This window comes from Equus quagga, chromosome 11, assembly GCF_021613505.1.
Source record: "Equus quagga isolate Etosha38 chromosome 11, UCLA_HA_Equagga_1.0, whole genome shotgun sequence".
Taxonomy (NCBI): domain Eukaryota; kingdom Metazoa; phylum Chordata; class Mammalia; order Perissodactyla; family Equidae; genus Equus; species Equus quagga.
Genome location: NC_060277.1, coordinates 114,912,693 through 114,926,237, shown reverse-complemented (window position 1 = coordinate 114,926,237; position 13,545 = coordinate 114,912,693). Strand labels below are relative to the sequence as shown.

Below are 13,545 nucleotides of genomic sequence, written 5' to 3'. Positions count from 1 at the left end.
CAGGGCGTTGCGCAGGGTGCAGAGGGGCCGCCCAGGCCAGGGCGTTGGGGCCCTAGGGCTTCACCTGCTCCTTTTGGCTCAGAGGCTCCTGTCGTTCCAGCCACTCTTGGGCTGGGCAGGGCTTTGGACAGGCAGCTAGGTTCCTCATGTGTTGCAGGTGGCGGTGACCGACCTGTGTCCGGCAGGGCCTCTCCAGGCCGTGGAAATCCAGGTGGAGAGCTCCTCTCTGGCCAACATGTGCCAGGCACACCACGCTATCATCGGGCGTATGCAGGTGTGTCAGTCCGTTCTGGGCTCCGTGGGGAAGTCTGCTGGGTGGTGGGAACATGGAACCATGGTGGTCTGTGGCTACCTGCCACAGGGGTCGCAGGACAACCCCTCCACCTCCTCTCTTGTCTCCCACATGCACGTGTCGTGCAGGTGAGCTGCGGGAGCTAGGAGGCGTGTGGCAGAACTTTGCTGCTTATCCCCCAGTGATAGACACTGCCCTCTGTGTGTTCCATCAGCTCCTAATGCAGCTGTGAAGCCACATGGCCAGTAGATTAAAGGGAGGTGTTTCCAGCTACTACCTCCTATGTTCAGCTGGAGGTTTCTGCACTTGCCTGGCCGAGCAGAGGCCCCACGGAGAGGCTATGCCCTCGGGTCAGACACCCTGGGCGCAGATCCCTGGACAAAGTATGTGCTCGTGTGAGCCTCCATGTCTTTGCCAAGAAAGCAGGAGTTGGTGGCCATCCCCTGCAGCCCTGGGCCCCTTCCACCACCTGGCTCAGGAGCAGACTGCTGCACTGCCCTCCCGGGGCCGCCTGGGCCATGACTGCCAGATCTGAGAGGGTCCTTGTCTTCCAAATGAAAGTCTGTCAGTTGGTGACCTGGGCAGGACACAGCCCTGCCTTCAGGATCGGGCCGCCTGTCCTCTGCCACCTGTTCTGACCGTGTGGCCTTGGCCTCACAGAGGGGCTGCAGTGGCCGCTGTCAGCCCATTACGATGATTTGTCCCGAGTGTGGTCTGTGCATTGGTCTCTCCTGCACCTTGCTATCAGTGCTCGTTCCCAGGCCCCACCCCGGACCCTGAGAATCAGAGGACCTGAGAGCTGAGCTTTAACAAGGATCTGAGGGCTGTTGTTCGAGACCCACTGGAACTGAGCTGCAATGGGACGCCCTGCACCAGCCTGGGTGGGTGCCACTCGACAGCTGAGATGGGTGACCCTGATGATCATGTCACGTGGCACTGTGACCCCACTGAGACCCTGATGACCATGTCACACAGTGCCGTGACCCTGCTGTGACTCTTATGCTCTGGTTACCCAGCACTGTGACTGTGACCCTGCTGAGATCACAGTGCCATGGTGAGCCTGCTCAGGAATTTAGGCCTGAGCACTTTGAGTCGTCAAGGTGGTCTCTGGGGCAGTGGTACCACTTGTCAGGGCTCTGCCCACTAGGGACACCCATTCCCCAGAATGGGTCCCTCTCCCTGCCGAGAGCAGAGCTCCAGCACCTGCATTTCTCTGCCCCAGAGAGGAGCCACGTGCATCATTGGCATGCTCTCCCTGGGCCTGGAGTGTTGGGCCATCTGCAGACTGTGCCAAGTGTGGCGGCCACGAGGTGGACAGTAGCGTGAAGCCGGGGGAAGGAGCGTGCTGAGCGGACTTCCAGCAAGAAGTGGGGGGTGGTTAGTGTCCTGGGGCAGCCGTGACAAAGCAGCACAGATGGGGCACGAACAACAGGAAAGCGGGGCTGGAGGCTGGCAGTCCGCGATCTGGGTGCCGGCAGGGTTGGTTCCTCTGAGGCCTCTCCGTGGCGTGCAGACGGCCGTCACCTCCCTGTGTCCCTATGTGGTCATCCTTCTGTGCATGTCTGTCTCCTAATCTCTTGTCATGAGGACACCAGTCAGATTGGCTTAGGGCCCAGCCACGACCTCACCAGCCTCATCACCGGCAGAGACCTTGTCTGTGAACACAGTAGTGTGCTGAGGTACTGGACTTGGGGCTTCTGTGTGTGAACGCCGGCGGGCACAGCTCAGCCCCTGATAGTGCTGTAGACGCTCCCCGGATGGGGGTTCACGCGGGCCTCACACCTGTCCGTCCTCCATCAGCCAACGCCGAGCTCTGTGTTGTGGGGGTTCCTGTAACAGCATTCGTCACCTGGCCACATGGAACAGTCAGGACCCTGCCAGGTGTGCAGCGTCCACCATGGGCCGGCCCCTCCTGCTGCCCATCAGGGTGTCGGGATCTCTTCTCAGCACTTTGTTCCCAAGGCCAGTGGGGGCCTCGCTGCCTAGAGCTGCCTGGGAGCTTGGGTCTGAGCTCCAGGAGCCGCCGGGCTTCCTCCAGAAAGCGGGATGTGGAGCAGCCTCTGTGTGGGCCGTGCTGAGTGGATCCGCCAGGGGGACAGCTCCAGGGGCCGCCTGAGACGGGGCAGGAGGAGCGGGCACTGAGGCCTGAAGCTAAAGATGGGAGAAGGGGTGGCTCTGTGGGGCCAAGGCGGTGGGGAGCAGAGGGGAAAGGCCTGAAACTTTCTTCCAAGTAAGTCACCGTCGGGTTAGGCCCTGCCGTTGGAGTGGGGACACAGCAGAGGTGACACAGCGGGGTGAGGTGGGGGGCTGAGATGGAGGCTGCAGGGGAGTGGCAGGGCCATCTGGCTCTGAGGCATGGAGGGTAGGCGGCGGGAAGCGCTTTCTCTCCAGTGACCTGCCCCTTGTGTCCCCCCAGCGGATGGTCGTCGAGCAGGCCGCCCGGGGATCCAGCCCGCCTGACCTCCGTATGCAGTATCTCTACCAGATCCAGGCCAACCACGAGGTGAGGCCCCCATGGGTCCCGTCCCCTGAACCTCCCACCACTGCCTGGGCTCCTCTGGGGACACACGCAAACACTCGGGTGTCGCCCAGTCCAGCAGGGCCTGCGCTGTCCTCACAGCCAAGTCAGGGGTGTGGGCTCGGCTCCCCTTGTGGGGCCGGTGGGGCAGGGTAGGTGCAGTCACTTCTGTCTGGCCCGCTCCTCCTCCCTGCGCCGCCTTGGCTGGGACCCTTGTCTCACCTGGGGAGGGTGTCTCCCCTCAGCCCAGCAGCTCTCCTGTCTTGAGGGGCCTTCGGGGCCAGGCTGCATGTCCCATGCTGTAGGGTCACAGATAAGTGTTCTTCCTGTACCACCGACCCCTTCCAAGTAGGATTTGTGCATGGTTGGCATCCCCCAGAGGAACCCAGTGACATGCCCAGTGGGAAGGTGGCCTGAGCCATTGCCACCTGCCCCCCTGCAGATGCTGCTGCGGGAGGTGCAGACCCTGCGTGACCGGCTGTGCACGGAGGACGAAGGCCACTCCTGCGCCACCGCCGAGAAGCTCCTGCAGCTGTACAGGCAGCTTCGCAGCCCCAGCCTCCTCCTGTTGTGATTCAGGTCGGCCCTGCCCCTTCCAGCCACTCACAGTGCCTTCGTGGTTTTACAGAGAAAAACCTGGAATGTGAGAGACTACTTCTTGCTCATGACCCAGGAGGCACATGTTGGCCTGGTCACAGCCAGGGAAAGTTAGGGGGCAGGATGGGGTTGGCCAGTGCACAGCGTAATGCAGGGTACCTGGTCCCCTGCATGGCCACTTGGCTGCCCTCATGCATGTGTGTGCTCGGCGGAAGTGAAGTGTGAAGTGAGTTGTCCCAGGGCAGCCTGGGTGGCATCTGAGCCCCCTGGGCACCAGGCTCTGCCCTCACTCATCCTTGTTCCCCCTTCCCCAATTCCTGTCTTCTGTTCACATCACTCCTTTCCTTTCCTCCAACAGCTGCCCACAGCCTCCTCACACAACCTGGTGGTCACTGCTGGGCAGTCTCCTGCCCGGAGTGCTGGGCTGGATCAGCGACATCCCCTCTGCTCAGAAGTCAGGCCCAGGACACAGACCCTGGACCCCAAAGCAGGAGCGTTGTTGCCTGAGCGGCCTGCAGAGGCCATGGAGGAACAGGGTTTCTGGAGTTGGGACTTGGGGCGGGTTTGTATCCATTCCCACCCCTCTGCCCCGAGCGCGGGGCTGCCCCTTCTAGCAACACGCCCCTCCCCCCCGAACCTCCCATCCAGCTCAGGGCACCTTGCCCTGCCACTCTGCAGCAGCTGGGGCCACCAGGTGTGAGGGCGCCTCCTGTGACTGAAGCACAAAAATGGCCGGGGGGCGGGTGGGGGGGAGCTCACGGAAGTGCCCAGTGGCCTCCGGTGGCCTGTGGCCAGAACACTCAACAACTAGGTGCCTCCAGCTATGGCTGCACCCAGCACCAAGCACTGCATTGTTGCCAGGGCCCCTCAGGGTGGGCACAGCCCCACAGCCCTCCCTCAGCCCGGGCAGCAGCCTGGCTCAGCTCTGGTGCTGGCGTTCTCGGCATCTGGGGAGGTGACAGTGCTCTCCTGTGGTGCGTGCGGGATCCCCCTGTGAGGCCCCCCACCCACATTGACCCTTTGTGCTGAACTGCTTCGTCTTCTGGTTTTTTACTCCTCCCTCAGTCCGGTGGCACCTTTGACCTGGATTCCTGGGTGCCCCCAGCTCTTTAGCGCCTGAATGAGCCCTGCACTGGCCTCTCCGTGGCCTTGGGGCCAGTAGGGAGTCCCCAGCACTGGGGCCAAGCCCACAAATGAAGTGGTCGCTGCAGCAGCCATCCTGCCGATCAGGGCACGAGAGTCCCTCCCAGGGAGGACCAAGGTCACCTCCTTGTCACCCTCCACAGAGGGAGGGGGGCTGGCAGGTGCTTCAAATCAGTCTGGGAGAGTGGGTGGTCGCCACACAGACCCCACGATGGAGGGTTCTCCAGGGCGGGAGCGAGGGTGGGAGGGAGGCCCCCTAGTATTGCCCCCTGTGTGCTAGGAGCAGCCGTGGCAGCTTCCTTCAAGCAAGGGGGCTCACCTCCAGCCTCTGCTGGCTCACGGTGGTCCTTCTGCAGCCTAGAGCACTGCTGTGGCCCGGCCTGGCCCAGGGAGGGCCTGTACCCCCTTAGCAGCCCTGTCTCCAGCTGTTTTCCAAGGGTCGTCTTCCTGTCGCCTGAGTGCCACGGGGAGAATGGAGTGGCCAGGCCAGCCCACAGAGGCCCCAGAATAGACCATTCTTTGTGAGTGGACAGAGGACAGCACTCTCAGGGCCTGTGTCTGCCCACCTTGGAGAAAGAGCCTTGCCCCACAGCCCCCGACTCGCCACACAGGCTGCAGGGAGCCCAGAGCTGACAGATCTGGGTCTTGGTCACCTGCAGGGCTTACCTACCCAGAGGCCAGCCAGCCGCCCCAGGTCATGGAAGCTGCAGGAGACTGATGGGGATGCCACCTGCCCCCTGCGATGCTCCCCAACCAGGTCTCGGCCCAGAGCAGTGACACTGTCCAACTCGGTGAGCCTCAGCTGTGTAGGGGGCGGTGGGCACCAATGTGGTGTGTGAAAGAGCAGCATTGGGACCATCTCCCCAGGCACTGGGTGCTCGATTGGTTGCCCTTGGTCCCCACCGTGCAGCTCCTGACACAGGCTCACGTGGTGGCCCCACAGCTAAGACAGCGTCCCTGGCCCACCTGCGCCTCTGCTGGCTCATTCAGGGATAACCCTCTCGAGGCGTTGGTGCTGGTCTGTCTGAAAAAAACGAGGCCTTTGAGGTACGGAGCAGGGGCAGTGGTGGGAGGGCCGCTCCTCCTGCCTGCTGGCCAGAGGCCCCTGCGTGGTGTGGGCACGGTGGCAGCAATTCAAAGCAGACCACCACGTTAAGGGTGCAGTGCACGTCGTAATCTCCAGAAAAGGAGAAAAACTACATGAACACCTAAAAAGCCAAGAGGAGGTAAAATGGCCTAACGAGAAAAAGGTGATAAATCAGAGAGGAGGCAGAAAGGAAGGACAGGACAAACAGCAAAGAAGCTGCAGGGTGACAGGCTCAACCCGGCCGTGACACTTCACTCTGCCGCCTGCGCGAACCTGCCCGAAGCCCACAGACCAAGGGGCAGGGTGGAGGCCTGGGGCCACACAGAGGGCGGCAGGCAGCAGATCCACAGGGAGCTGCTTGGGGAGCCACCTGGACCACAACCAAGACCTAGGAGCCCTCACCTGCTTGGATGTCCTTCTGAGTGCCCCCCCAGCCACTCAGTGTGCGGTCTTCCCGCAGAGCAGGATGAGCACCACGCCGGACACGGGGCGTCCCTTTGCTGATCCCTGCTGTGGGAGGCCCCAGGCTGGCCCTCATGGGCCGTCTACACTGAGTTCTGTGTCCCCTGCATGCAGCTCCCACCCGCCTCAGCCTCAGTGTGTCCCTCTCCTCTGTCCAGTCCTGGCCTTTATTCCCCACCCCAGCTGGCCTCTCCTGGGGACCCCTAGATGCTCTCCCGTGCCTCCCCTCTGCAGCCGCTGCCCCAGCCTGTGCAAGCTCCACTCAGCAAGTGTCTGAGGCCACACGCACTGTCTGGCTGAGGTCAGCAAGAGGAAGACCCCTTCTCAACACCCTGCAGCGTCAGGGGAGCTCCAAAGGGCACGGGTGGGAGCGACTTGTGTGATTCCAGGCCTGGTGCCCAGCAGGTGGGCCACCAGCCCTCCTGCCCCAGACGCCACCAGGGGGCAGTGCAGGCCGAGGCTGAGGCAGCCACCTGTCTTCCAGGGGCCGGTTGGACTTTGGCATCTGGTTCTTGCAGGTTTAACATGCTGGCCTTGGACCAGCCAGCCCCCTCAGTCTCAGCCCTTCTTTGTCCCTAAGGGGAGAGGAGAGCAGCGAGGCCAGGAGCAGGCTGGGGGGGACCCAGTTGGTCCTCCCTGCCCCCAGGATGCCTCTCAGCCCCCTCCTCTCCTCCCTGGCCTTGCACGTCTGCTCTCCCCTGGGATCGCTGTGCCCCTCTCCCTGCCTCCCTCCTTTCTCAAAGCACCCCAGCCCCAGCTGACCCTCTCCTCCGCCCACGCTGGCCACACTCAGGCAGGCCTGCTTCAAGCAGGTGCTGCCTGGGGTCGGGAGGGGTGGGTGTGGGGAAGGGTGGCAAGGGCGTCTGCATTCATGGTCGCACTCTCCCTCCAGGCTCTAGGCCTTCCTCAGGCTGTCTCCCACCTCTGGTGGCCCAGGTCACCTAGCATGTCCAAGAGGCATTGGCCTGGGTGGGGGTCCTTGGGGGCTGAGGAATTCTAGGTGCTGGGTGGTTTGGGGAGACGTGGGTGAACCATAGGTTTGTCTCATCTTCCACCCAGGCCATAGGGCCACCAGCCTGCTTTGGGCAAGGCGAGTGAGGACTCTCCTCATCTGTTGGGGGTTGGGGGGGCAGGCAGGGGAGTGCCTTGGCCTGAGAGCCACATGTGGGTTGAGGCTGGTGGTGGGAGGCCTGGAGCCCCCTTCCTGGGCTAAGAGGGGTTCTATTTGGGAGGGGTGGGGGGGTCACTTCTCCATCAGGTGTTTCCCAGATCCTCTAGGACTCTGTTCCTGGGAAAGAGAGCAGTGAGATGCTCCACGGAGACGTGCTCCCCCCAAAGACCCTCTAACAGGCCTGACTTGCCAGGGCCACAGACCAGGCTTCTAGCTGTCCCACCTAACTCCTGGTCCCGCTGAGTGGAGCAGGGGTCTTCTCCCTCGGTTTTGGGGAGGCGGTGTATGGCAAGGCATGGGGGGGGGGGGCGGAAAGGGGAGTGCAGGGCAGAACAAGAGGCGGCTCAGGGCTGTGGCTGTCCAGGATTGGGGGAGGGGAGCACTCAATTGGCTCAACCCTTCCCCCGGACAAGCCCCCCTCCTTGATTTCCCGGGCATGAGGATGGAGAGGTTGACCACCACAGGAACTCTAGGGCAGAAGAGGCCCGGCCTGTGGCCGGAGATGCAGACCCTCCGCACACACCCTGCCCCGCTCCGATCGGTGCCATCGAGCCGCTGCGTCACTGACACGGTTTAATGGGGGACAGGCGGGCCCGGTGCTCAGTACTCCCAGAGCGCGACTCCCGCCGGCGCGTCCGCGTCCGCGCGCAGCAGCCCCGAGGCGCCGCCGCGCAGATACTTGCCGCTCCGGGTGCGGATGGCCAGGCGGCCGCGCTCGCGGAACTCGAAGAGGAAGTCCTCGGCGCGCTGGCCGTCGCTGCACACGCTGCCGTGGCTGCCGGTGTGCCAGAACCCGCCGCCGCGGCCTGGGGGTGGGGAGGGGTCGGCGGGGCCCGCTCGCTCCCCCGCCCTGCCCGCCGTGCCTCCATCCCGCCCTGTGCAGCCACCCGCCCCGCCGCTCACTCACCGGTCCCGCGCCTCCATCCCGCCCCGCAGACCTCCCATCCGGCTCTGCGCCCCGCACCCTACCGCCTGTCCCGCCCCGCCCCACTCATTCCACGGCCCCACGCCCCCTGCGGTCCGCCCCATCCGCACCTCGGATCTGGTAGGCGCCATCGCTGAAGCTCAGGTGGAAGACGTCGTAGACGGAGCGGTTGGTGTCCAGCTGGTTGGAGCCGCGGCGCTGGCAGACGAAGCCGTCCAGGCCGCGCAGCACGAGGATGGGCCGGTTGATCAGCTTGAGGATGAACTCCTCATCCTCGCCTGGTGGGAGAGCGGGCTGAGGGGCGGTAGGGCGTGGGGGCATACCCGGGGCTCCCCTGGAAGAGTTGCAGGCTCGGACGCCCAGCTTGTGGGCCAGATCTACCATTGTCACTGCCTTAGGTCACCTTGACAAGTGGCCTGCTGCCACTGAACCCCGGGTTCCCCAAGTGTGCAGCGGAGGTCTGGGCACTCTGGGATTTAATGGCTCCCCCCACGTCCAGAACGATTATCTTGACCAGCAAATATGACTATTGCCAGGGGCAGCAGCAGGTCCGTGGGGAGCCGGAAGGATCAGCTCTTGGTGGAGACAGGATCTCTGAGCAGGTGCTGTCCCTGGGCAGGGAGCCCAGCCCCAGTTCCCCCAGGGCAGGTGGGGAGTGCTCACCCACAAAATCACTGATGGCCGCCAGCTGCCCATTCTTCTTCATGCACACATAGCGTCCGTTACTGGCCTTGAGGGCCACCCGCCGGCCACGCCACTCCATCTCAAACATGGTGTTGGCAGAACTGGAGGGGGCGGGGCAAGGTACTCTCAGAGCAGCAGGACATGGAGGCTCAGGGTCAGGCCTCCCCATCCCCTTCTGGTCCAGTACCACCCCCACGGGGAGGGACAGACCCTTGCCTTCCACTGACACACCCACCACTATTAAGAACTGCCCCTCACCCCTGTGGGCATTCTTCCCTGGCTGGGCTGCAACCACGGTCTTCGTGGTTGAGGTGGAGGTGGGGTGGTGGTAGAGGTGGTGGTGGTTATGGAGGTGATGGTGATGGTAGTGGAGGTGGAGATGGAGGTGGTAGTGATGATGGTAATGGTGGTGATGGTGCTGCTGGAGATGGAAGTGGTAGTGGAGGTGGGGGTGGTGCACTCACACTTGTGTGGCTGTGGCCTGGATGCCCCCGTGGGTGACCAGGGTCCAGTAGCCCCCAGTGCTAGAATAGAAGGTGCACTTCTTTGTCTCTTGGTCAATTTGCATCAGGAAGGTCTCATGATCCAGTTCTTCATCTTGGTTGGCTGAGACGTTGACCCCTGGAGGAGGAGATGGGAAGCCCCTCACGCCTCTCCCTGAGTGGGATGGGGAGCAGAGGGGTGGGGAAGCATGCTCTTGGGGCAACCCTGAAACCAGAGGGGGTCTCATCTAGAACCCTCTGGACTTTGGAAGGCACCTCTCAGAGGGTCTGGGAGCCCTGCCCCTAGGGCCATGTAGCCACATTGGGGACCCTCCACACTGCTCCCTAAAGGTCCTTGACCCAGCTGCTACCATAACCCCAGGAGCCAGTCCGTTCCGTGCTGGCAAATCCCCCGCATCTGCTAATCGTCAGGTAATCTGCTTGCTCCCGCTCTCTCGACCCAGGACTTAGACCAGCCTCTCTTTATACCCGCCCCTAAGCCACTGGGCGGGCACAGTAAGATCTCTGTTCTTCCCCATGACATGGCCCAGGACACAGCCGGGGCCTGGGGCCCACTCCCGGGCACTGGGCAGGAGCTGGCCCCCTATCACCTCCCCAGCCCCTCATGCACATATGTGTGGTCTCCCAGAAGCCCTGGGGAGGGCAAGGATACCCGGGGCTCAGCCTGGGGTTCTTGGGAGGGCAATGGAAGGGACATCCATGCCCAGGGTGGGGGGCAGCCGACAGGCACTAGAGCCTCCCCCAGTTTCTTCCCGTAAACCCTGTCCCTGTTTCCATGGCAACTGGCCACTCCAACTGATGTGGCAGATCACAGACCTCTCCACAAGGCCACTCTGTGTCCAGCTAGGGGAGCAGGAGGGATGGGGGCAGAGCCCCATCAGGGGCTGAGGGTCGGGGCCAGATCCTGTCCAACCTTCGAGAAGGAAGGACGGGCACCAGGCAGGGCCTGTAATGGACAGGGCGGGACCTCTCACCCTTCACCAGCTCCCGAAGGCTGCTGCTCACAAAACCGCCCCAGGCTGGGCTCTGTCTCCCCCTCACACGGGCCACTGCTCAGAGGGAAGGCGGCAGCCTGGCATTTTCACCGCCATCCTCACCATCTGTCAGCAGTACTGAGCTAAGCGAGCTGCTGCTGCTGTGGGACCACCATGAGCAGTCACAAAACAGTCCTTGGCTCGCTGGCACTTATAGTCTGTGGGGAGCGATGGACAACAAGAACCGTGTCCAGCACCCAGGGATGCTGTGGGCCTTGGCCAAGGACAGCCTCACAGACAAGGTGACGTTGAAGCAGACCTGAGGAGGTGAGGGAGCCATCCCTAAAGGGACTGAGGGAGGAGCGAGGCCAGGGGCTGTGCGCCTCGACTGCCATCTCTGAGGCCAACCTTGTTGGTGTCCCCAGCGTTGCCCCCGTGCACCTCCTCCAGACAGGATGTGGCCCAGGGGCTCCATCTCACACAGTCATCTGCTTCTAGGACCCTGACCTCAAGGTGGGAGAGGCACAGGGAGTCCTGGTTAGGGCAAGCAAAGAGCACACATCCACTTCCCTGGGAGGCATTGGTTGATCGGTGGAGGTGTGAAGAAGAAAGGGTGTCTGTGGCATTTACGCGAGAAATTTTCTTACTCCTGAAAAGACACAAGAAGAGGCAGTGCTCCTCTTTCCTCTGGACTTTGTGCTGTGTAGATGTGAGGGCTGGAACAGCAGCAGCCATCTTGTGACCACAAGACGCCAGCCTGAACTCAGAGCTGTCCCAGGAGAGTGGTTCCACGAGAAGGAAAGAGTGGAGGACTTTAGTGACACTGCTGAGCTGGTGATGGTGCCCTGCCTGGGACCCCACCACCCCGTGCCTCCAGATTCCTCTTTATACGAGGTAATCAATGTCTTCATGGCTTGAGCCAGTTTGCAGCCATTTTTCTGTTACTTGCAGCAACAGACGGTGACTGCTGTGCTGCTGTCAGCACCACCGCGTCAGCAAGGCTGGCAACAGGTGTGGCAGAAACAAGCAGCACAAAGAAAGACATTGGGAGGAGAAAACAGGTAAGCTTCAGTGCTCGCAGACATCCCAGGGCAAGAAGACAAGTTTGGGTTTGGAGGCTGCTTGGCCAGGAAGATGACCTGGATCAAGGTACCACCACTCGGGCTGCCTTGGGATCTAGGGGCACCACTCCCTCCTCCCCGAGGAACGAGATGCAGCATCCTGCTTCTTCGCATCACTGGTTGTCAAGCCAACATCTGAACATCTGTGGCGCTGGGTCATACACCGTCAGCCTTATTGCAGGGGAAGTGGGGAGGCGAACGGGGGTACCTCCAGCTTCTACCGTGGGAGGCGGATTTGATCCTTAGTGGGAGATTCCCCATCAAAGAGATGGGGTCAGTTGCAGGGTGATCCAGAGAATGAAAATGGTCCATATAGCCACTGTCCCTCACCACCACAGCCATCTCCATCACCAAAACCACCACCATCATCACCATCGTCGACACCACCACTGTCACCAGCAGAACCACTAGCTCCATCTCTGTGGTTACCATCTGCTCCACCACCACCCTTACAGCCACAGACCACACTGCCACCACAAGTCTCGCTCGCTAGCTGCACACGTACAGAGACCTCTGTGTGCAGCATCTCCTTTGACTCTCACAGAGGAAGCTCTTCCACACCGTTGCCCACATTTTACTGACACACCAACCATATGGGCCTGGGCCCATGGTCCACCCACCTGCACTGTGTACCGCCACAGGTGTCCCCACCCCCAAGGACAGAATGCCTCATCCCCGTGTGACCTGCACACTGAGGTCAGCGTGGCCGGCCCCGCGGCGGCCCGTTACCTTGCCTCACAGACACATAGCGGTGGTTGGCAGCCACTAGCACCACCTGCGGGGGACTCTCCTCCAAGTCGAAAAGCTCGTCCTTGCCGGGCCGTGTGTTGCGTCCGGCCCTGAGCGTGCCAGCGGGCCCCACAGGCGCCAGGTATCGGCCATCGCAGTCCTTGAAGGCCAGCTTGCCTGCCTTGAACTCGAGCGTGTAGCGTGCGCGGGCCTCAGGCTCCCAGACGAGGCGGCCGTCGCTGCGCAGGTAGCGGCTGTCGCAGGACTTGAGGCAGTACTGCCGGTTCTGGAAGATGAGGGTGATGAGCGCGTCCACGCCCCACGGCGTGTTGCTGTCTGCCGTGATCTCGTCCTCCTGTGGGCACAGGTGCGCGTAGCGCCGCCGGCTCACGCTCAGCAGGTGAGCTTGCGGGTGGATGGCCAGGTGCACGGTCCACAGCTCGGCCGGGGAGATGGCCGTGGCAAAGCACGACAGCTGGTCTTCGGTGCCCCCGAAGAAGCGGCCGTGCGGCTCCGACTGCAGTACCCAGCGCCCGTCCGGCTGCGGCAGGACCAGGAAGCGGCAGTCTCGGCTCGGTTGCTCCGCCTCGCAGGCCACGCGCCCGTCCTCCTCGGCCGACAGGTAGCGGCCCAGGTGGCTGCTGCGGAACAGCACGGCAGTGCCCTGCCCCGGGTCAGGCTCCAGCACCCACATCTGCTTCCTCTTGAGACTGGGTGCCGAGGCGTTGACCTTGAAGCCAAAGCTCTCTGCTGTCAGGTAGCGGTCAGCGTCGTTGACAAGGCCAAACTGGATCTTCAACACCTGGTGCAGGCCATTGGTGGGCATCTTCAGGACTGGCCCAGGTCCCCAAAGGGGCCTGGGAAGCTCTCTCTGAGTGCTCACGGCCCCCGAGGTCCCCCGGAGGCCCAGTGTGACTGGGCTGGCCCTCGGCCCCCAAGCCTGGCTGGCGTCATGGACCCGCTGCGTGCTCGGACGCCACCTCTGACCAGTGGCCGTGGGCCCAGGCAGCTCTTACATGGCTAGCGGGCAGCAGAGGGCGGGTGGGAGGGCGGATCAGAGCTGTGTCGGCTTAAGAACGGCGGCTGCCTTTCATTACCCCAGCTTGGATTTCAGCCACTCCCGAACTGCACCAGGGGCCGGAGCCCAGGGCCTGCAGGGCTGGAGAGCACCGCGCGTGGCGGGGCTGACCACATCCTTGCCCTTGCCCTTGCCCGCGGCTGCCTGGGCCCACAGCTCGGGCCCTGTGGCCTGCTTTGTGGCTCCTGCACCTCTTAGCTTCTGTCCTTTCCGCCCCCGACCTCAGGGCCCCCAAACCCACCGCATGGACTCGCCAGCCCA

General features: G+C 62.8%; 2 protein-coding genes across 5 annotated transcripts in view; one reads left to right on the top strand and one right to left on the bottom strand.

Moving 5' to 3' along the window:
• The window catches only part of FAAP100 (FA core complex associated protein 100), an 11,471-nt gene extending 6,826 nt beyond the window's left edge, over positions 1-4,645 (top strand). Inside the window, exons 7-10 of one of the 3 annotated variants that reach the window (XR_006890868.1) lie at positions 158-274; positions 2,709-2,795; positions 3,253-3,453; positions 3,766-4,645. Coding sequence is in view for 1 of the 3 variants with exons in the window: in XM_046677876.1 (XP_046533832.1) it covers positions 158-274; positions 2,709-2,795; positions 3,253-3,384 (336 nt within the window). In the remaining 2 variants the exon portion in view is untranslated. Of the gene's footprint in view, positions 1-157; positions 275-1,053; positions 2,523-2,708; positions 2,796-3,252; positions 3,454-3,765 lie in introns of those variants that run through there. The other 2 variants (XR_006890869.1, XM_046677876.1) reach the window with 2 other exon arrangements.
• Positions 4,646-7,542: 2,897 nt separating this feature from the next.
• On the bottom strand, positions 7,543-13,187 carry FSCN2 (fascin actin-bundling protein 2, retinal). 2 transcript variants are annotated; one of them, XM_046674664.1, is made up of 5 exons: positions 12,207-13,187; positions 9,344-9,536; positions 8,859-8,980; positions 8,306-8,473; positions 7,543-8,076 (listed from the first exon to the last, which is right to left on the bottom strand). In XM_046674664.1, exons 1-5 carry the CDS (start codon positions 13,030-13,032, stop codon positions 7,871-7,873), a joined length of 1,515 nt encoding a protein of 504 aa, XP_046530620.1. In that variant the 5' UTR covers positions 13,033-13,187; the 3' UTR covers positions 7,543-7,870. The 2 variants fall into 2 exon arrangements, with proteins under 2 accessions (XP_046530620.1, XP_046530621.1); XM_046674665.1 differs by having other exon boundaries at positions 9,344-9,500.
• Positions 13,188-13,545: the final 358 nt, after the last annotated feature.